Below are 22,150 nucleotides of genomic sequence, written 5' to 3' on the forward strand. Positions count from 1 at the left end.
TTAAAGTTATCTAATTAAAGAGCTTTCTAAATTATATTGGCTATATACAAAATAATAATTCAAATCTATTTCTATTAATGTCAAACAACCTTTTCTTTCACACAAGAGTGCCTCTCACAAGTGTTGATTCAAACCAAACTTTACTCTTTCAAGAAATAATGTTTTTAGCTACATTGCACAAGGAAATTACTCTCTTTGTTCTTAGCCACATTATTCTAAATGCAATCTCATTCCATTCCAAAGAAATTGTTCTTAATGATGTATTTGGTATATCAGATTTTAACACTAAACATACCATAATCGGTCAAATGACCGTTGAACTTTTGCATCGAAAATACGCTTATCTTCTCATTGTTTTTTACTTTTATATAACTTATGACTTAACTTTACTTTATGACTTTTTCCAACAAATATATACAGTCAATATTCCAGTATTATATTTTTTTTGTATTTTGTTTGTTTTGAATAATACTTGTCACATACCTATTTCCACCACAACAGGTCATTTGACCGGGAGAACAATTTACTGCATTATAAGGTTATCGGATCAGAAATTACGATTAAATGTGTGTTCAACGTATTGCATTTCTGCAAAGACTGTTGCATAGTTAGTTCAAATCAGAATAATTGCGAATTCAAATTTAAAGAAAGTACCTAAAATTTCAGAATGGCATTTTTGTGTAATAAAAAGTGACAAAAACTAAATATTTTGGTAAGTAGCTTATACCTTATTTTGATAGCGTTACTTTATTTCTAACTAACTGTTAGTTTTTACCCAGAAAAATGTCAAAACAATCGAGCAGCACGAATTCTTAGAAGAAATAATATGAATTATAAGAATAATGATAAGAATTATAATTCTTATAATGATAAGAATTATAGAAATAATAATAATTAGAAGAAATATGAACAATGGAAATACTCAGTATATGTAAAAAATGTGTTAAGCAATGAATTAAAAATTCTTATTCTTCAATTTAGTTTATTTCCATCCATTTATAAATTCAATCAAGAAACAAAGTCTGGTCATTTGATTGACTATGGTATAAATTAAGTGTTGGTATGTTTAGTGTTAAGGCTGGCAGTATGAAGGGAAAGTATTAAAAATCGAAGCAGGCAATTTTTTAAAATAAAATAAATAAATAAAAACAGAAGAGAGTGAATATGGCAGAGTGTTCTACAAATGTGAATGAATTAGCAGTTATGAGAAAATAACAATTAAATGCATAAAAACTCATTATTTATACAGATACTTCTATCATGATATTAAATCTCACAAAAACAATATAATTAGTATTACTTACAAATCATGGCAATTCACTGTCTACAAATACTTGACAAGGAACAAAAAAATAATGCGTAAGAAGTCTTATTTTAATCTTAGAAAATTTATTCCTTTGGATAATAATAATTAAAGAAGGAATGCCACTACATTAAAAAAAAAAAATTATTTCTATCACATGCAGTATTTTAACTCAATAGAATATAAAAAGGATTTAACTCCAAATAGATCTAACTTTAGATGCATTTAAAATTAAATATCAATAGATTATCTATTTCAAATGGAGTCTTTTTGCAGTAGGATTTATTTTAATGGTTTTGAAATTGTCTGTAATTTCATTATTTTGTTTAAGAATTACGTTCAGCTGTTATATTTGTAAGCAGAATGTTTTGCTGTGTGAATGTTTCTAAGTAACTATGAAACTTTGTTCAGATTTTGAAACACATTATTTTTCCATTAGAAAACCTGGCATTGAAATCCTAATTTTTGATATAAGTTTCTTAGCAAAGTCGAAATTTAAATTAAAACTATTTTTACACAAAAAAAAATTCAAAATAATTGAGACATGGAACTTTTTTTTTATATAGTCTATTTCCTAATGGAGGGTGTTCACTACTAAAAAATTTAGACTAAAAAAGGAATTTCTTTTAATGATATAAAACACCATTGCAATTTTTAGGGAGCAATTCCAGTGATTTTTTTAAAATGAAAACCAGGAAGGAAAATAAACTATAATATGTAACACTTATAAATAATTAAAATTAAAAGCATTTTAACTGATGGATTCTTGCTTAGAAATAAGCTAATGTTAGTACATTGTCTAATGTAAGAGAATGCAGATAATTTTTATAAATTAGAATGAGGAAAAAAAATACATTAATCAACACATGTAATTTCTCAAGTACTTTTTTTTCTTAGAATAACTAAAAAAAAAAAGTCGTTAAAATATAATACACACACACATGAAGAATTTTCTTTTCTTTTCATATACAAAACATAATCATAAACAAAGGTAAACAGAGTGATAAGGAAAAGAAAACATTTCTTTTTTAGGTAAAATTACTTAATGATGAAACCAATTTATAGTTTCATAGAATAAAATCTTCAATCAAGTTAGTTTTTGCAAGCACATCTATAGAGCAGAGTTCCTAGTTTTCTTTTGATAGGGAGGGAGGGGGATCGAATTCTATTTAACAATCCACAAGTTATGCATATGAATTTCAGAGAAACTAAGACTGTGAAAAGAAGTGCACCATTTTTAATTTCCTATAAATTTCATGAGGTGAGGAAAGCTTTAGGCAGTATATTATAGACTTTGACCATCATAGAGAGAAATATGAACCAGAGCTTGCGAGCACCATTGTATCGCATGAACACTGTTTTCCACAGGAAAAACAATAAAAGAGCATGGCCCATCTTAGTATATAAATATATCCTGCAAAAGAAATTAAACGTAGAAAGAATATAAATTACATTGTATGGGCAGCACACACAATAAAAATTATGATATAGTGAGTTTCACACAGAAAAAGGACCCATGGGTCTTATTCCATGTTAACCTACAAAGAATTAATCATGAACATATTCATGAATTAATTAACCAAGGCCAGTCTGCTTAAATGCAACAGAATTTCACATAAGCTTGTAATATTTACAGGGTATCTGCTACACTTTAAATTTTCAAATTCATGACTTTCCATGACTAATTCAAAAATTTTTCATGACTTAACAAAGTTAACTATTTTCACTGACAAATACACAGCAATAAATTTAAAAAAAGCATTATAATAACATCAATTGAAATTATAGGTATGATCAAAAGTTATACTCTGCATCTTCAGATATATAGATTTTAAACTTAAAAAACAGAGTAAAGAAAGAGTTGAAGCAATAAAATAGCTTAAAAAAATACAAAAGCAAATATTTTTTATTTTTTTTTCCAGCAGAATTACATTCTAAAGGTACTTTTCTTTTTCATCGGAAAAGAAGAAATACTCCTAACTTTTCTGTTCTCATTTTGGAATAAAAAAAATTCGCAAATAACTGGCTTGCTTCAACTAGAATTTTAAATTGATAAAATAAATAAATAATAACAAAAATTCTGAAATCTCAGAAGTTTAAAAGATAATTTGCTCCAGAAATGATGTTTTTTCTTTCATTTTTGAAAGAACATCATAATTACTATAAAAACATTTTATATTTTAATAAAATATTAATGTGAGTGGGGATTGTGTTAGAAATTCAGATATTCGGCAACCTAAATCCTTGACTTTCCATGAATTTTTAAAAAAATAGTTAAAATCATGACATTTCATGACAAATTTTGTTCCATACCGAAATTCATGACTTTCCATGATTTCTCATGACCTTCCAGGTGGGCAGTTTAAGTGTAACTAGACCTTTTATTGAATATGTTCACTGAAAATAGCTGAAGTATTACACGACTTCAGCTTCAAACAAATTTTTCTTGCTAAAATTGAGTTATTATATGTAACCTATGCAAATCTTGTCTCATTTTTGTTACATTTAAGGCAACCAGCAGTTAAATGCAACACCCAAGGTACTTAAATATGACAGTGCATTTTTACAACGTTTTTATTCACTCGCTTTCGTGTCTTTAACAATCTGACATCTGCAACCCTTCCGACTAATTGGAATGCTCCATGACCAGTGACGACGCAAGTTTAAATTGTTTCATAATGAATGCGAGTTGCATTTATACCCATTTTATAGCAAAATTAAGCTATCATCAATTTTTTTTAAAAATTTGAATAGACTAAATAAAGAATAATCTAAAATAGTGTTTTATGCTATACATTATCACAAATAGTCTTTAAAGACATTTCGTCGCTTTGAAACTAAACCGTTGTAACTCAAAAAAGTCGAAAAATGAGATTTTTGGGTCATTTTGTGTAAAAAAAGTCACCCTTTTAGAAAAACAACTTGTTATCTTTATAGTTCCATAAAGTTAATTTAGAGAGCAGATAAATCGTCATCACATTGCCGCAATTAGCATTAGCGCGGAAAGTTTGAAATCGCTCTCCTGAAAAACTTGCTTTTTTGAGTTACCAAGGTTTAGTTTCAAAGCGACGATTTGTCAAGTTTTAAATTTATGTGCTTGTAATGCTCCAGCTGGAAAAGCAAAATTTGAAGAATTGAAACTAGAATATTTTATACTGAACCATATGTATTCCATAGGTCTAAAAGTAATTGCACAATTCAGATAATTCTTGCTAGAACCTTGATAATTCAAAGATAGTTTCATAAAAAAATAATAGTCTAAAAAAATTTAGAATTGCAGATTTTTACACAATTTTAAAATATGTAATTTTAAAACAAAATGCAAAATGTGAACATATCAGTCGAAAAGTTAATTTAAAATTATATAATATAAAAAACTTTAAAAATTTGTATGCCTCGCGATAAAATTTTTTTTTCCGTAGTATAAAATTCTTAAGAGTTAATAAAAATAATTTTTCCCATTAAAATATCATTAGGTATACGCAAGCTGTGAGCAAAAACACAGAAAGTGAATTTAACATTAAGGACTAAATTAATGGGATTATATTTCCCAATTAACATGCTTACTCCTGCATCTGTTTGCCTAATTGTTAGCTTTCTAGAGTAAATTCTGATATTAGTCAGGTTTCAACAACCTTTTCGTAAGAAAGCATTGGAAAAGTCATTCAAATGTTTCTTTTTGTTATGACATTTTGCTCTTTTTTTAATCACTTGCAACGTTTTATTATATTTCTACAGCCACAGAAATATTTCAATGTTACGTAACTGTGACATTTGGTGCTGTAAGGTTAAGAGGATTAACACTTGAATTTGTAAAAAGTGTTTAAAACACCAACAAAATCAAAAATTTACTAACTAGGTACAATAAAGTTGCCACTCAAATTTGGAAGAAAAAAAATTCCCTGTGTTTCCCCTGTACATATTATACACAATATATTAAGAGGAAACAACAATTATTGTGCTTTTGTGCAAGCTATATTGGGTTACTACATTGATTAGTTTTAATGGCTGGGAAAACAGCTGAACGTACTTAAATAATGCTATAGTAAATGAAATAGTTTAGTATAGGTGAAATATCATTGTTAAATATCTAATAGATTACGCTTTGAGTGGCCATCTTTTTTTTTTAAAAGACTAAAATAAGAAACAAAAATTCCCTGTATTTTCCCAGTTTGTAAAGAAAAAATCTAAATTCTCTGTTATTTTAGGTGATTTTTAAATTCCCTGTATTTTCCCTGTAGAGTGGCAACCCTGTATGAAATCATTAAAATGGATAGAATTGGCATGATTTTTCAAATTTCTGGGAAAAGAAATAGAATGTGTTATCATGTGTTGAACGTAAATTACACAGCATCTGCATAAAACCAAATGTACAACTTTTACAAACCTTTTTAAACTTTTTCTAGCAGATGGCAGTGAAGAGAGATCTTCTTTTAAAAGAAATTGCCGAATACCTAAAATATATTCTTCTATGTAAGTTGGCCAATGGAGACTTTCAATATCAAAATTGAATTCCTAATGGGAAAAGAAATAATTCTTTTATTTTCATACAAAATACCCATTCATTGAAAAAAAATGTACATCTAAATAAATTTATAAGCAAAAAAATAATCATACAAAGCTTTTAGTTATAAATTAAGTTTAAATAGTCTCAGACAAGTCTTGAGCTATGCCATAGTAAACAGTAGATACAGGACCTGTGCTAAGCATTCGCCACCTTACCAAATGCCATAAAATCATAAATTTGGCGAAATAAATTATGTTTTAGTGAACGATTTTTTCTAACTAAAAGAGAAATATACATTTCTCTTGATCCTGAAAATTAAATCAACGGATTTTTTTGTACAAATCTTGTCTTTGTTTTATTTATTCAATTGAAGTAATTTCCTTTAGATATGTCGCATATTCTTTTAGAATTATATTGAGTCCAGATAATGTAAGCAACAACAAAAAAATAAATAATAAAATCATATATGAATAATGTTAAATGCTAAGTACAGACTAACAAGTTCATTGCCAAATCATGTGACAAAACTCCCACAGTTAGTGTCAATTGACCAAATGAGTGATGCATATTTTCATTCAACTATTTTGCCAGAAAATATCATAACAATAACAAATTGTTTATAAAAATAACTTATTTTAAAACAGTTGCTAAAAGAAAATTTTACTTTGATTTTATCTTTATAGATTGTTAATGACAGATATAATATAACCAATAAATGCCTTAAGCCCAAATTTCATTAAAAAATCTCTGTGAGTAGCATAAAAACCAATAAAACAAAATTAAATAATTCAAATAACTGAAGACATTCTTTTATTAAAGGAATGAAACGTTTCATTTAACAATGAAATATATCTAAATGTTGCGTCAGGTTTATCCTTATATTACTGCCCCTTATATTAACCCCAATCTATTTGTATTTTCTGAAGATGATAATCAAAGAGAAGCAGGATTCAAAGTGTTCGTGGTTTTTCTAAAACAGCATTTAAAATATTGTTTCCAAAAAAATCCTTTATATTAAAAGAAAATGGGATGAGATAAAATGCAGAATTAATCGTAAATAGTTTTTGAAAGTGCAAAATTGATTTTATTCTTGATTTAAATCGTTAGAGAGTGGAAAATGAAGGCTGAAATTGAGAATATCTTGCAAAATGCAGCAGAGTTGCGCATGAGAGTTAGTGGTGATTGTGACACAAAGTGAAAAACCCTGAAAATTTTATATGCAAAAATTCAAAAGAAAAATATATATATATACATATAAATTTTTATATGATTCATATTTGATATAATTTTTGAACAAAGATTTATAATTCAATTACCTGGCAATAAAGAACATCCCACTTTTATAGTAACTAATTTAAGAATAAAAACTTTAGCAAAGAAAATTTCTTTCAAGAATCGCTACATTGGGTTTTAAACTTGTGGGAATACAAATTGCAATATTGGATTGGAATATTGGAATCGCAATAATTTAAATCACTTGGATACAAATCACGCGAATACGATTTAAAATGAGTAATTGTTAAATCTGGTAAACACAATAATCGATGTTAGATATTAAAATCACAAAAGTATGAAGCGCAATAATAGTGGATATCAGCATAGCTTCAAATTTTAAAAACTATAAAAATCCGACAAAAATTTTTTAAAATAAATTTTAAAAAATCGAAGTTGCGAAAGAATAAAGTGTATGAAAACGTCTCGTTAACGCAATTTAGCGAAGCAAAATTTCAATTTTAGATTGCAATGAAGATTCCGTTGCATTATAAGTTTTGATTTGCGGAAGCAAACAAATCTATGATCTTGAGAAATACAGAATTCAGCAAAATAAAAAATCACATGCCCTGGTCCTAGTTTCTAGACCTGGAAGGAAGATAAAAAAAACTCAGAATTTAGGGGTACACCCGAATACAATTGCCTCTGGAGTGAGCAATAATTTCACTGAACACAGCTTGGTAGACACAAGTGCAGATTCGCAAGTATTTCATCAAACATGTAAAATAATTGGTGCTTTCATACGCTATGGACCGGTGGTACGCCAAAATAGATTGTGGTAGAATGAATTATGAAAACGTTGATAGAACAATGTGAAAACCAGGTTTTTTCATAACATGTGGCGAAACTCCGCAGGGTAAGGAACAAAATTTCACTATAGAAAAGGGAAAATTAAGTACTTTTTAAAAACACCCAATGAAAAAAGAACCTTTAACGGCTTTTAAAAAACGAAGATTAAACCTTTAAAAACGCTATGTACCATGAGTAAAGACAATATTTTTATTATTGAATTGATAAAACAAATTAAAGTAAGCTTAAAAGTTTTAACTACTTTATTAAACTATTTTACTTATTAGACCTGCTACTTCAAACAAAAGAAAATAGAAATTCCTCAAAATGAATGATTAGGAGTTCATTCACGTGCTTATTATCTGTGATGTGTCCAGTTACTTTTCATGTTAGGCAATAATCAGCTTTAAAATTTTCTGTCAAACATGTAAAATGTAACACTATTGATTGCAGACTCACGGGACCAAACAAGTGTTTCATGGGATGCGATATTTTGCGCTGTTGAGGTTCAACTGTAGATACATTTCCCAACTAAAAAGGTAGTCAGAACGAGACATAATAATTTAACACGAGTAAGAAAAAATCAAAACTTAACCCCGTCCCAACCGGAGAATACCGTAGACTCAAAGTGAGCGCACATGACTACTCAGGAAGAAAAAAGGGGATTCACAAAGGTAGGCTTGGTGACGATCCATGGTAACACATTGAAATAATGGGCAAGAGAGGCAAAAGCAAATTAAGGGAAAACCCTGGTTGATGTAGGCTGGGCGCCGCACGTTCAGAGCAGCAACCTAACTAAGATTCAAAGATTCCCTCCCCCCAACCAGGTAGCCACAAAGAATTTAGTGAATTCTTAAAATTAACAGTTACTTGGTAAAAAAATTTAGGAGTTTGAGTGTTCAGACATAGCAGGTGAGGCATCAAACAAAAAACAGTAAAAGCATTGAATAAAGGTAGCAAACATATTGTGATGATGAAAAGTGCTACAATTTGCACATAGCCAATGAAAACAGATACAATTTCAAATAGAAGAGTTACAGCGACACAGCTGTTAAGAAACATCTACGAACAAGAGCAAATTTAAAACATGAACAGTTAGAAAATTTGACAAAATTTTTAACAATACATGAGTAAGAAAAAGAAAGAAATCACCTTTTTATCTTGCGGAGAAAGTTTTTCTAACAAATTCGACACATTGCTGCTGTTAAAAGTCCATTCGTGAGTTGTAAAATATTCCAGACATTGTATTGCTCGATGAAGTTTTTTATAGATGGGTATAAGCCTGTATGAAAAGAATTAAATATACCAATAAGAATATATACTGGAAAAAAAAAGTTTTTATATTCAATTTTACAATCAGTTAATATTTACTGGTCGTGGTGCATCACGATTAAAATTTATAAAAATTNTAAAAAATTAAAAAAAAAAAAAAAAAAAGCCATATTTTCTGAATACCACTTAAATTTGTGCAATTGACAGGCTATGGTTTCTCATGCGTAATTTATTGTTCAGAAAGGGGAAATGTCAAAATATGATTTTGAATTTAGCGGTTACCGATTACTCAATGTCCTTAAAAAACATGAATGACATAAATTTTTCCAAGTTTCGTGCTATTTACCAATGAGGGTGATATAATTTCATATTCAGTTTTAACTTGTTTCAACAAGTTAAAACTGAATATGAAATTATACTGGTTTGTACTGTCTTGAAAAAATTAAGGGTTTTAACAAATGCTTCATGTGACGTAAATTTGTTTAATTTCACTTTGATTTTAGAATTTCAGTTGGACAGTTGTAACATCTAACTAGATTTCCATTAACTTGGAAATGTTCGCTTTTTCTTTAGGTAAATAGGAACAAATTACCCATTTTGACTTTCTACCATGCATTTAAACTTTCCAGATAGGCTCTTGTTTAATCAGTTAACAGTGCAATTTATATTTTGTCCTCCTTGGCAGAATAGTAATTTTATTATCAATGCAATTCAATAAATATTCGAATTGAAAAATTTATTTCATACAAGACAAATTTTTAATGAGATGCAGTCACAGTAGAAGACCCTAGAATATGGATGGTTGACTGAATTTCACACTCCTCTTTTGTTATGGCACGAGGCGATCTGTGAACAGATTTAATATTCCAGGATTTATGTTTAAATATTTCATAACCCATAAAACTTTTTTGTAATTTATAAATTCTAACAGCCTAAGCCTCGAGCCCAAAACAAATTTAACACTAAACATACCCTAACTGGTCAAATGACTGTTTAAGACCTAATATTAATAAATGACCTAATAATGATAAATGACCTAATATTCTATTATTACTCTTTTTCTGCATTTTGTTGATTTCGAATACTATGTGTCGTATACCTATTTCTACCACAACCGATCATTTGACCGGGAGAACAATTTATTGCTTTATGAGGCTATCGGATCGGAAATTACAGTGTAATGCGTGTTCAGCGTATTGCATTTCAAGAAAGTACCTAAAATTTTAGATTGGCATATATGTTTGCTAAAAATGTACAATGGAAACACTCTGTATATGTAAAAAAATGCTTTGAGCAATGAATTAAATAATACATAAAAATTGGCAAAATACAATTCTGTTTAGTTATAAAAGTTTTTTTTAAATTTATTTCCTTCCGAACATCCATATTTCATACATTCTATAAAGAAACATAAAATCTGGTCATTTGACCGGCTATGGTTCTCATGTTGTCCCGTATTTGGGTATTTTTGTGTAAAAATAGGGCCTTTTGTAATTTTTTGGGTAGCATCACAGTAAGTACAAATTCATATGTTGTTTGTTTCAGTGAAAGTTAAATTGAAAAACTGAAATTGGATGACAGGTTATTTCAAGCTTATACATAAAAAACCGTCAGAAATAATAACCCAGAAATCTTACGGCAAATTTTGACTATGAGCACCATCTGAGTTTAGCTTTACACGCTCAGCCATCCATACAGAGTTTTTCCCAGGAAAAAAAAGGGGTATGACACTTCCTCCCAGAAAAGGGAACTTTGAGTTTTGAAAGTGCGCTCAATAAACACTTTAAAAATTTATTAAATTGTGTAATATTATGCAATAACTGAATTTGATACTGAACAATATTTAAACTACCCTCTTTTAACTATACTATTTTAAGTGTATATTTTTAAAAATAATTCTCTCTCATTATCAGAATAAGAGAACAATTTGTAGTTTATAAAAATAATTAAAGGTATGCTGAAAAACAATTTCTATGCATAGATTTTTTTCAAATAAAATCAACTAAAAAAAATGATTAATTGATAAACAAGTTGAAAGCTTTTTTTTTATAATTTAAACAGAAAATTATGAGAAAATAAACATTTAAAGGCACGTAAATTAAAGATTAATTCTTTTTAAAGGTTATACTTTTTTTGAAAAAGGTATTCATTTAAAAAATAATTTTAAAGTCACTATTAATATCCCAAGCCCTCAGGAAAAAAAAGCTTATAAAAATTTAACCAGTTGGGAATCTTAAAGTAAATATTTGTAGTAGCAATCATAATTAAACCTATAAACACAGATAATTTTACCAGTATGTAATTATTATATGAACAGTGAAATCATATTTTTTAAAATGGAATATGAATAAAAAGGATGCATTTCAACCCTCTGCGTATGGGTCTTGCGATTTGAGCGATGTATTAGTTTTGTTCCCGACTACGGTCACGTAAAATTCGTGTGAGAAGAATTTTTTTCTCCTTGTTTTAATACTGATTCTGCTATTTCCCCGTGTAGGTTTAAAAAAAAACATCATTTGACGCTTATTTTCGCTGATAGATGGCACTAGAGGGTTCAGGAATTTTTTACTCTTGCTTGATCCCCCCCCCCCGCATATTTGTGAGTTTGCATGCTTTTTTTCTTCTTTCAAGTGAGAAGCAGTTATGAAAGACAACCGAAATATCTTAATTATGTAGACAGTGATTTGGATTCAGAGTATTCCATAAATTTGGGCATTTTTTTAAAAATTTTTTTTTGTTTTATTCGGTAACATTTGAGACAAAATGTTTACAAATTATATTCATCTGAAAATAAAAATAATCACATGAATTTTTTCACTTATAACTGAAATAGAAAATTATATATTTCTTGAATACGTAAAAGCCATTCAAATTCATGTATTATTTTAAAACAACTGATGAAGACGCATATGTAGATTAAAAAAAAATATTTTAAAAAATTGCCCCGTATTTTAGGACCGAAAGTATAAAAACTGGGCTGGAGGGTTAAAAGGGATGGATAGTGCTAAATAAATATCTTACTTAGGCTTGTGTCCAGTAAGAACAGCGACAAAATCTATGAGATAAGCAGGGATGTGGTGGTAAAGTAAGACAGAGAGATAATTCCAGAGCTTGCTATTAGTGAAGCTGCCATTAGGATAAAAGTAGACCTCATGACTCGGATGTCTTAGAATTAATGGAATGGCTAAACGTTCAACAGTGCCCCAAGTCAATTTGTTGGTGCTACCAGATGAACAATTATACACTAAAATGCTATTAGGTCTGAAATAGAGAAAAATCATTTTTAAGCATAACTTTAAATGCATTGAGAATGTTAATTCCATAAAGATCTTAATACAGCCCAATCCATTCCTGGGGACCGAAGCAATGGCTATACAATAACGAAAATTAAGGATAGTATAAATATAAACACAAGTTTTGAAAGAGCAGAGGCAAAATAAAATGAGAAAATAAGAAGAGAGTAAAAGTCAAGAGGGTAAAGGAAACATTCTCCTTTGTTGCTACTCTTCAGAAATAGAATATAATATTCTATCACCATTTTTATATATTTTTGTCACACATAACAACTGGGCCATTTTTTTTATCTTCTATTCATAGTAAACTGTTCCTTAACCCCTTTCAAATCATCCAAATTGTCACTTATATTTCTTTCTTTCCAAAAATTTATTAATGTCAATTCAGGAGCCATGATGGCTATGGGGATAGAGTACTCGCCCCCTAATGAGGTGAAGGGGGTTAAAATCCCAGTGATAACTGGGAGATACAAATTTTGCATCCAGCTTGCACCAACCACAGGACTGACATAAAATATCCTCAGTAGTAGACGGATCATGGGTTAGAGTCTCCTTGCCCTCAGGCTAATCATGGAGGTTTTCCTATCCATGTAACGCAAATGTAGGTTAGTTCCATCAAAAAGTACATCACATAGGCAAATTTCTCCCAATATATTTGATCCACGAGTTACCTTGTCTTCTGGATTGAAGTCAAAATGACAAGGCTACGGAATTGATCATTAGTAGTCGTAAACCTTAAATTGGGTCGGCTGTTCAACAACGGCTATAAAATAAAATGTCAATTCAGATGTCTCATTTCAAATCAAAACCTCAAGAACAAAAAGCCATCAGACTGACTATGTAAATGTATTCAGGGATAGAAGAGCCTCATAATTATACCACAGCTGAAAAAAGATGTTTTAGAACATGTAAATTGATTTTTGGATCCAATATAATTCTTATATTTGGGGCAATAAAGTGCATTTGAGCATGCAAATTCGTATTTTATATTATATTTAACAGAGCTCAGAAAAAAATGTGTTATTAAATAGAAAGGATGTAACAAAAACACAAATAGTTACCTAAATAAATATATAACTAGAAATATTTAATCAAATGTGTTTCATTCAGAAATAAAATCTAAAAAAGCTTTTGATTCCTGTAAATCATAGTTATTTTCCTTTTTTCTAGTTACATATCATTTTTTGGCAATTTTCATAAGGTTTTTCCTATCTTTTAAATAGGGTGTCATTATAACACGATTAGTTTGAATTTCAGTTTTTACTTCTTTACTAACTTGATTCGCTGAAACTCCATTTAATTAATACTATGTAATAACAACACGAGAATTTTGATTCAGATTAAAGAATATTTGCCAAGTATTTATTCAAAAATCACTCTTTGACCTATTTTATTTTGATGCTATTCTACCTTTGGCCATTTAACTTGTCTTTTCTCGTTGGGATATTTTAAATACAATGTCTTTACAACATGTATTTCAAGTTTTGGGTACTGCTTTATGACATGCTCTATTTACAGGGTATATGCTACATTTTAGATTTTCAAATTCATGACTAATTCCAAGAATTTTTCACGACTTAATGAAATTACTATTTTCTCCGACAAAAACACAACAATAAATTTAAAAAAGCATTATAATAACATTCCCTGAAATGATAGGTGTAGCGTATCTACCACTACAAAGATACGATTCCAATTCACTAGTATATAAGACATGTTAACTCGATTCTATGAAGGAGCACCTTTACATAGATGACGGTTGACATGGTCAAAAGCTACTATCCCCACATTGGTGAACTTCGGACGTGATGTGAACACGCCTATGTTGGTAGAAATGCTCACTCGATAAGAACAAGCCTATCTTGACAGTAACGCCCACTTTGATCTGAACACGCCTGCTCGATGGATGGTCCACATTGAACTGACTTGCTACTTGTGACTGTGACATTATCCCACCTCTTCGCGCTGTTGCTACTCAGTCTCAATCACATACTTGACTGCTAATGGCAACACAGGAGCGACAGCAAAATTAATACAGCTCTCACGATCAGCACTCAAAATCCGAAAAAAATACTGATTTTTCTGATCTCATTTCAGAATTTAAAAAATTGGCCAATGACTGGCTTGCTTTAGCTAAAATTTTAAATTGATAAAATAAAAATAAAAAATAACACAAATTCTGAAATCACTTAAGTTTAAAAGATAAGTGATGTTTTTTCCTTCATTTTTTGAAATAACACCTTAATTTTTAAGTAATTAATAAAAACATTTCAATAAAATATGACTGTTGATGGGGATTTTGTTACAAATTCAGATATTCAGAACACCATGAAATTGGGGGATTGGTAAATTTCATTTTAAAAATTAGATTTTTTAGCGACCTAAATCCATGACTTTTCATGATTTTTTTTTTAAAAAATGGCTAAAATCACAACAAATTTTGTTCAATACCGAAATTCATGACTTTCCAGGTGTGTGGATACCCTGTATTTATGACAATTCTAACAACAAAAAATCCTTATTTATATATTTTTTCTTCCTAATAGTTTCTTTCCAATTTTGATAATTTTAACACAACATGACAACTGATTTTTTTATGCAGAAATTTGCCACCCAGTTGGGCCAGAGTTGTACTGTTCGCTGGATGAATATTATAAGAGTTTTGGAGCACAATTTTGGGGAAAAAAAAGACAGACTTTTTTGGGTGCAGAGTTGCACAGCTGTTCCAACCCTGAGCATTATGATTCAAAATGAATGTTTTCAAGTAATTAATGTTCTGTATTTTTCCAATTTGTAAAGAAAAAAAATCCCAGCATTTTCCCTGTGGAGTGGCAAATCTTTTATATGGCCTATGTTACACTTTTGCATCTGTAGTAAGCAGATATTTTATATTTTGTTTAATATAAAAATTCTAATTAGGTTTAAAATTTTTTTTTGTTAAACCTAAAATTTAAACTTTTAAAATAATATTTAAACCAACATGTACAGGGTAAGTAAACAAATTATTCAAAAAAAAAAAAAAAAAAAAAANAAAAAAAAAAAAAAAAAAAAAAAAAAAAAAAAAAAAAAAAAGAACCTTTTAAACATTTTTTAAGCCCTCAAAAAATATTTTTAAGCACTTTTAAAAAATATAATGAGGCAGGGTTGGAAAGTTTTTGACAATTTACGGTTTTATCTTGTTTTAAAAGTCACGTAAAAAAAAAAAAAACTTTTGGCATTGTGTTAGAAAATTGTCAAAAATCATAAAATTTAGAGTCATGTAAAAGGAATGGCGTTTCCACGCTACAGACTGACAATACGCCAAAATAATTTGGGGTTGAATTAATTGTGAAAATGTTGAATACAACAATGTGAACTGTTTCTTTTTGCATAATTCGCAGCGAAAGTCAGCATCGTAAAGGAAAAATCCCATTTTCAAAAACGGGAAAATTAAGCACTTTTTAAAACACCCAATAAAAAAAGCACCTTTAAGGGCTTTAAAAATATTAAAATCGAAAATAAGCACTTTTTAAAAATGCTACACACCCTGGTATAGTTACTATCCTGTAATTATACGATTCTTTAAATAAAGCTCTTTTTTCTTTCTTTCTTTTTTTTTGTCAGGTGGTACAAATTTCATTGAGTACTAATTTAAAAGTATATTTAAAAAAAAAATACATACCTATGACTAGCAGTATACCATGCTACTGTAATGACTAGATTAATAACAACATCAACAGGTATTAAATCAGCTATGCTGGATGATTTACAATGCATGGATCTTAAAATTCCTTTACTTGTCTGGAAAAAAAAATAAAATAGTTAAAATATCCATTTTTGAAAGCAAACACAATAAAATTCTAAAACATTATGCGGATAAAATGTTAGATAACATTAGAAAATTTTCATTTCTAGAATGTCAATGGTTAGCTTATTTTTATATTTTTTACAGATCACTAAAGAAGATTACTTTTTAAAAGCAAAGAAAAAAAAAACAGGACAAGCTGCAGAAGTACTTACCAGTACATCAGATAAAATGAAATAGGTAAGAATTTATGAAAATATACAAATAGAATCACTAAATAACAATTAGTTACTGTCTTCATTTTCATAAGGGTCACACATCAAACGCCCTGTTTCCATGACAGTTTTTCAAGAACAGAAAAAAATACTAAAATCTTTACTTAAATAATGTTCTCATTTACTTATGCTTCAATGCTTTACAGTTTGTGGGCTATTTATCATTAAAGTTTATTCTGATGCTTTGTGGGCATTTTTTTCTTGTGATAAAATGGTTTAAAATATTTTAGTACTTTTAATTTCATAAAATTCTCCAAAATTTAATTTGTCCTAATTTAATAAGATTTTACTTCGCACAACCATATCAATCCATTTTCAAACGGCATCTCAATATGCTTCTCTTCAAATCAGGGTGCGTAGCCAGATTTTTCAACAAAAAATAAGCAATTTAAGTATTTTTTAAGCACTCAAAAATATTTTTAGTAACTTTCCAAAAAAAATAATAATAATAATATTAATTAGGATCTGTGCAGTAACAAAAATTAGTTTTTTCTATTGTTTTAGGTCATTTATTTATGAACATAAAATCAATAAAATTCAAAAACATTTTCAAAAACTTTACATAATCATGATAAAATAACTAGTTTCTGATGAATATTGAGAAAACCATGCATTTTTGTAATTTAAAATGACACGGCAAAGAGGGAAAAAAACTCTTTTTAAAAGATAGAAAATTAAGTACTTTTAACAAACTCCGAATAAAAAAAGCACCTTAAGGGCTCAGATTTTATGTTGTGGTGGTTGAGGTTTCTGTAGTTTGTTCTGTTCCTTTTCACTTTATGAGCTGAATCTTTTGTGCTTAAGTAAAATCAATTAAATTTAGACTTGGAGGTTGGGCAGCTCCAAAGAGCAGGGTACATCGACCAGAGGTCTATTGTACCTGAACCCTAAATCATGATTAACAAGAAAGCCTTATAGCTGAAATGAAGTTCAGCAAACACCTGACTGGAACGTCCTGCAGTTCCCAGGCCTCAATGCAATGTTGACCTAAATGCCCAAATCTTTGAGCAGAATAGACCTTCCTCAAACTGTTCCTGTTTAGCTTAAGGAGTTCTTTAGCTTGTCTCTGACCATTCGACTTGCACCATTGCTCATGGCCAATTTTGCCATAGAGCTTGAATATAGATGCTCTGAATGATGTGAGAGAAAATCCCAAGGCTGGTTCAGGGCTCCAGAAAATCCCACTAGAGTCAGCCCACGCTGCTTCATCAGCCAACTCATTTTCAAGAATGCCCATATATTCAGGTACCCAATGTAGGTATACCTTATTATGAATAGAGAGGTCAAAGAGGACCGAGAAGCACTCTCATACTAGTGAGGAGGTGAATTTACACCTTCATAGTGATAGGAAAGCAGGCTGACTGTCAGAACAGATGTGGATAGGCATATTTTGATATCCTCTGTCGAAGCATATCTTGCAACACAAGATAATGGCATAGACCTCAACCTGAAAAACGGTGGAATAACTAAGTAAGAGAAAATGAAGTTTGGTACCATCACTGGAGCAATAAATTCCTGCCCCTGATTTAGGACCAATCCTCGAGCCACCGAGAAGAATTAAGCCATTCATCTCTAGTAGGAAAATGGATCTTGAAGAGCCTGTGAATATCTTAGTGATATATAATCACTAGTCAAAGAGGAAATATCCAACACTTGCAAAACAAGGTGACCCCATGACAAATGTTTGGAATATTCCTTCCATAAGCCAAGGTACATAAGAAGCTTAATACCAGTTTGAGCTTCAACTTCAATGGTTCTCTCCAGAGCAGCTATGGGAGTGGTCCTGAGACAGCCTGACAAGGCTACGCAGACCATTCTTCATAGTCTGTTAAGACTAGATCTGATGGAACTCATCCTAGACCACCAGACAATTAGGATAATAGGACTAATAATCATTGAGAACATCCAGTAAACTATCTTGGGGGATAATCCGCAAGTTTTACCAATAGCACTTCTACAAGATCAGAAAATCTTTTTGGTCCTGTGGATACAATATTCTAAATGATAATCCCAGTTAAGTTTGGAGTCATACTAAACCCTGAGAATTTTGACATTCTCAGTGAGTTCTAACCTATAGTCTAGGTGATACATATCACCTAGATTAAGACACCCTTTTCTGGTGAAGGCTGCAAGACTAATCTTGGAAGGGTTAATAGATAAGCCAGAACACCATCTAGCTACTTTTAGAAGTGCACCATCATCAGCATACCCAACACAGGGAATGCCAAGATTGGTAGAATCAATTAAAAGTAGAGTGCAATTTTTGAAAACTTTTGTTTAAGATGATTACTATACAAAATTAATTCTGCTTTACCAGCTTATTTACGGAAACCGATTAAAAATTAAAATGCCTTAAATTGCGAATTAATGTATTTTCCTACAAATTAGTAACAATAATAAATTTGAAAATTTTAAGATGAATTTAACATATATGATACTCATTTAGAATATAAGATAATGAAATAGAAAAGTGACACAAATTTAAACTTTAAGGAGGAAAAAAAAATAACATTCAGCCTCAAAAAAACAGCTTAATTCAATAAAAATAAAAACACATGATTTTTAAAACTAACTGAAATACTTACAGCAACAATAAGGCCAGTTGGTCCATTAAAATTGTCTACCCAACCCTAAAAATAAAAAGAGAATGTTTCATTCATTTTGATTGTTGATAAAAAAATATTTTAATTGAAATGAACCTTTCTATGTAATATACAGTCTAGTCTCAATAGTTAGAGGTGCAAGGGATTGAGATTACCTCAAATTTTCAAAAATATATTATATTTACAGAAAATTTACTCACATAAGAGCATCAGGATACTTCTAATGCATCATCTTCTAAGCTTTAAAATAATTGTCTAACTTTTTAAAAATGTTTTATTTAATATACACATTGTACAATTGTCCAGGTAGCATCTTGTTCCCATTACTTGCTCCACATATTGGTTTGCAGAGCAGGAAGACCCTTAAAGTTACTCATTGGTTGTATGGAATCGGCCAGATTTTCCTGTCCTTTATCATTTCTCCAATGTCACAAAGTCCTCCATGTTCTCATAACAAATCATACCTCTGGAGGTACTGATCCAGGAGTTTGTCTTTTGGATTGGTTCAAAATTCCAAGGCTACGGAGTTAAAGATCAGTGGTCGTAAACCCAGAATTGAATCGAGAGTTCAACGAAAGTTATAAAATAAAATTTTGTTCTCATCAAGCTCCTGTAATGGTATCCTCTTACGTATATTGTAGAAGATATTGCAGCAACTGCCGTAGGATTCCACAGGGTGTATTACACTTGTGATTTTTGCAGTGTATCTATTAAATCTAGTTCCATGACTTCTACCAAACACTTTCCATGGGTAAATACACTATTACTCAATTAAGACATAAACGAGTATAACTTTCTTTTTCAAAAAGAATATTGTTTTATCTACTTTGCACACTTTTTTAATTAGCCAATCTAAGCAGATGCAATAAAAAAACACTAAACTATTAAACAAACTCAGCAATTAGCTCTAACAATGCGTGATTTGTAAACTATTAGAATGAAAATTGTGAGGTATGATTCTGAAATTACTTAAATACGTATCACGTTATATGATTCAGAAATAACTTTAATTGAAATCATGATGTGTGAATCCTGATGAGTAATTTGCAAATCACTTTAAAGTAATATTCAATATGTGATTCATTAATCACTTTCATTTAAATCGCAATTCGTAGAACATTTTATATCAATTCCGATCTGTAAATCAAGAATCAGTTTAATGTAAATCACAATGTTTATTCATAATCAATAAAACCTGTAGAATTAAATTTTATTGATTAGCAGTAACAACTAAATATTAAAATTTGATTATAAATGATAAAAAATTAATTATCCCTTTGTAGGAAAATTAAAATAACAAATAGGATAACTAGGATAACAATATTAACCTGTCGTAATAACACATTGAACATATTTCTAAATTGATTAAACACCATATATATCATTCGAAAACTATGACGTCAAAACCCTTAAATTTGCAAGAAATTTCAGCTTTCAAAACATCAGAGAAATGAACAATAATCTGGTGTGAAAAATCTAGGAGAGAAAAGTTTTGCATCTTCTTTAACCTCTTTTCACTTCAAGAATTAAAAATTGCATCGATCAGAATTTCTATAATCTTCCTTTGAATTTTATTATTTTTTTAACTGCTTTTTTGTAAGAACTATTAGTATTATTTTAATTCCTAAAAAATCAAGTACTTTTCAAGTACCCTATGGCAGAATTCAAGGACGTTTCAGGGTTTGTTTACAACCCTGTCAGCAACCCTGTTTAATCTCTTCTTGCTTATTTGTGTCTTGGAGCACTTCTCTTTTCATGGTTTTGATGATGATCATCATCATAGTTGGCCAGACAGCCCAATGTGAGCCAATGCTTTCCTCAGAAAATTTCTCTATGACAACTTCCAATTTATCTCTGATCTCCAATTATTTTCTGTCCAAAGAAAAATTTAATTCTTTTTCTGTTCAAAGAAAAATTTAATTCTTTTCTGTCCAAAGAAAAATTAGAGTACTTATCAGTAGAATACACTTCTTGCAAGAATTTTTTTTAAAANACAATAATCTGGTGTGAAAAATCTAGGAGAGAAAAGTTTTGCATCTTCTTTAACCTCTTTTCACTTCAAGAATTAAAAATTGCATCGATCAGAATTTCTATAATCTTCCTTTGAATTTTATTATTTTTTTAACTGCTTTTTTGTAAGAACTATTAGTATTATTTTAATTCCTAAAAAATCAAGTACTTTTCAAGTACCCTATGGCAGAATTCAAGGACGTTTCAGGGCCCTGATTTTTTTTTCAACAAAATTCAAGGATTTTCAAGTACTGTGGGAACCCTGTTTAATCTCATCTTGCTTATTTGTGTCTTGGAGCACTTCTCTTTTCGTGGTTTTGATGATGATCATCATCATAGTTGGCCAGACAGCCCAATGTGAGCCAATGCTTTCCTCAGAAGATTTCTCTATGACAACTTCCAATTTATCTTTGATCTCCAATTATTTTCTGTCCAAAGAAAAATTTAATTCTTCTTCTGTCCAAAGAAAAATTAGAGTACTTATCAGCAGAATACACTTCTTGCAAGAATTTTTCTTTTTAATTTTTATTTTATTTTTAGAATTGATCATAAAAATGCAGATTTACAAACGAGCTAAAAATTCTTTAAAGCACAACTAAAAATTACAATCACAAGTTAAAATAAAAGACTTCCTTGATTCCTTATTATTAAAAGAACGTGAGAATTGATATTTAGAATGTAGATGCAAATGAATGTGGAATGGAATGAAAGTTTGTTTAACAATTCTTTTCACCTTGACCTTTTGCAAGTCCTTTACCTAGCAAACAGTTTTCTTAAGGAAGGGGGATTCCTGCTAGTGGTTTTGGAGGTGTGCAGTAGACTCTGTGAACAACAATAAAAACAAGTTGTAGTAAATGCGTTGGTTATTATTTGGGAGCAATACTGATTTCCCCACACACACTTGTTTTCATTATTGGGAAACTGGAACTATCGAGACTTTACTATAAATGACTTCAAAAATATGTACCACAAAGCTTATCATTCATGGAATTAATACAGATTTGGTAGCTTTTACTTAAAATACACATTTCCTTAAAAAAAA

At 29.8% G+C, this 22,150-nt stretch overlaps 1 protein-coding gene across 7 annotated transcripts in view; it reads right to left on the bottom strand.

Annotated features, from left to right (window-relative positions):
- Window positions 1–1,447: 1,447 nt before the first annotated feature.
- LOC107456785 (putative fatty acyl-CoA reductase CG5065) overlaps window positions 1,448–22,150 on the bottom strand; it is a 61,431-nt gene continuing 40,728 nt past the window's right edge. For all 7 annotated transcript variants that reach the window (XM_043051087.2, XM_043051088.1, XM_071185583.1 and 4 more), the window contains exons 9-14: window positions 19,081–19,125; window positions 16,098–16,216; window positions 12,165–12,404; window positions 9,024–9,153; window positions 5,691–5,818; window positions 1,448–2,717 (exon numbers count right to left, since the gene is read on the bottom strand). In XM_043051087.2, coding sequence (XP_042907021.1) covers window positions 2,558–2,717; window positions 5,691–5,818; window positions 9,024–9,153; window positions 12,165–12,404; window positions 16,098–16,216; window positions 19,081–19,125 — 822 coding nt within the window. In that variant the 3' untranslated portion in view covers window positions 1,448–2,557. The remainder of the gene's footprint in view (window positions 2,718–5,690; window positions 5,819–9,023; window positions 9,154–12,164; window positions 12,405–16,097; window positions 16,217–19,080; window positions 19,126–22,150) is intronic.

Source organism: Parasteatoda tepidariorum, chromosome 9 (genome assembly GCF_043381705.1).
Source record: "Parasteatoda tepidariorum isolate YZ-2023 chromosome 9, CAS_Ptep_4.0, whole genome shotgun sequence".
NCBI classification, from domain to species: Eukaryota; Metazoa; Arthropoda; class Arachnida; order Araneae; family Theridiidae; genus Parasteatoda; species Parasteatoda tepidariorum.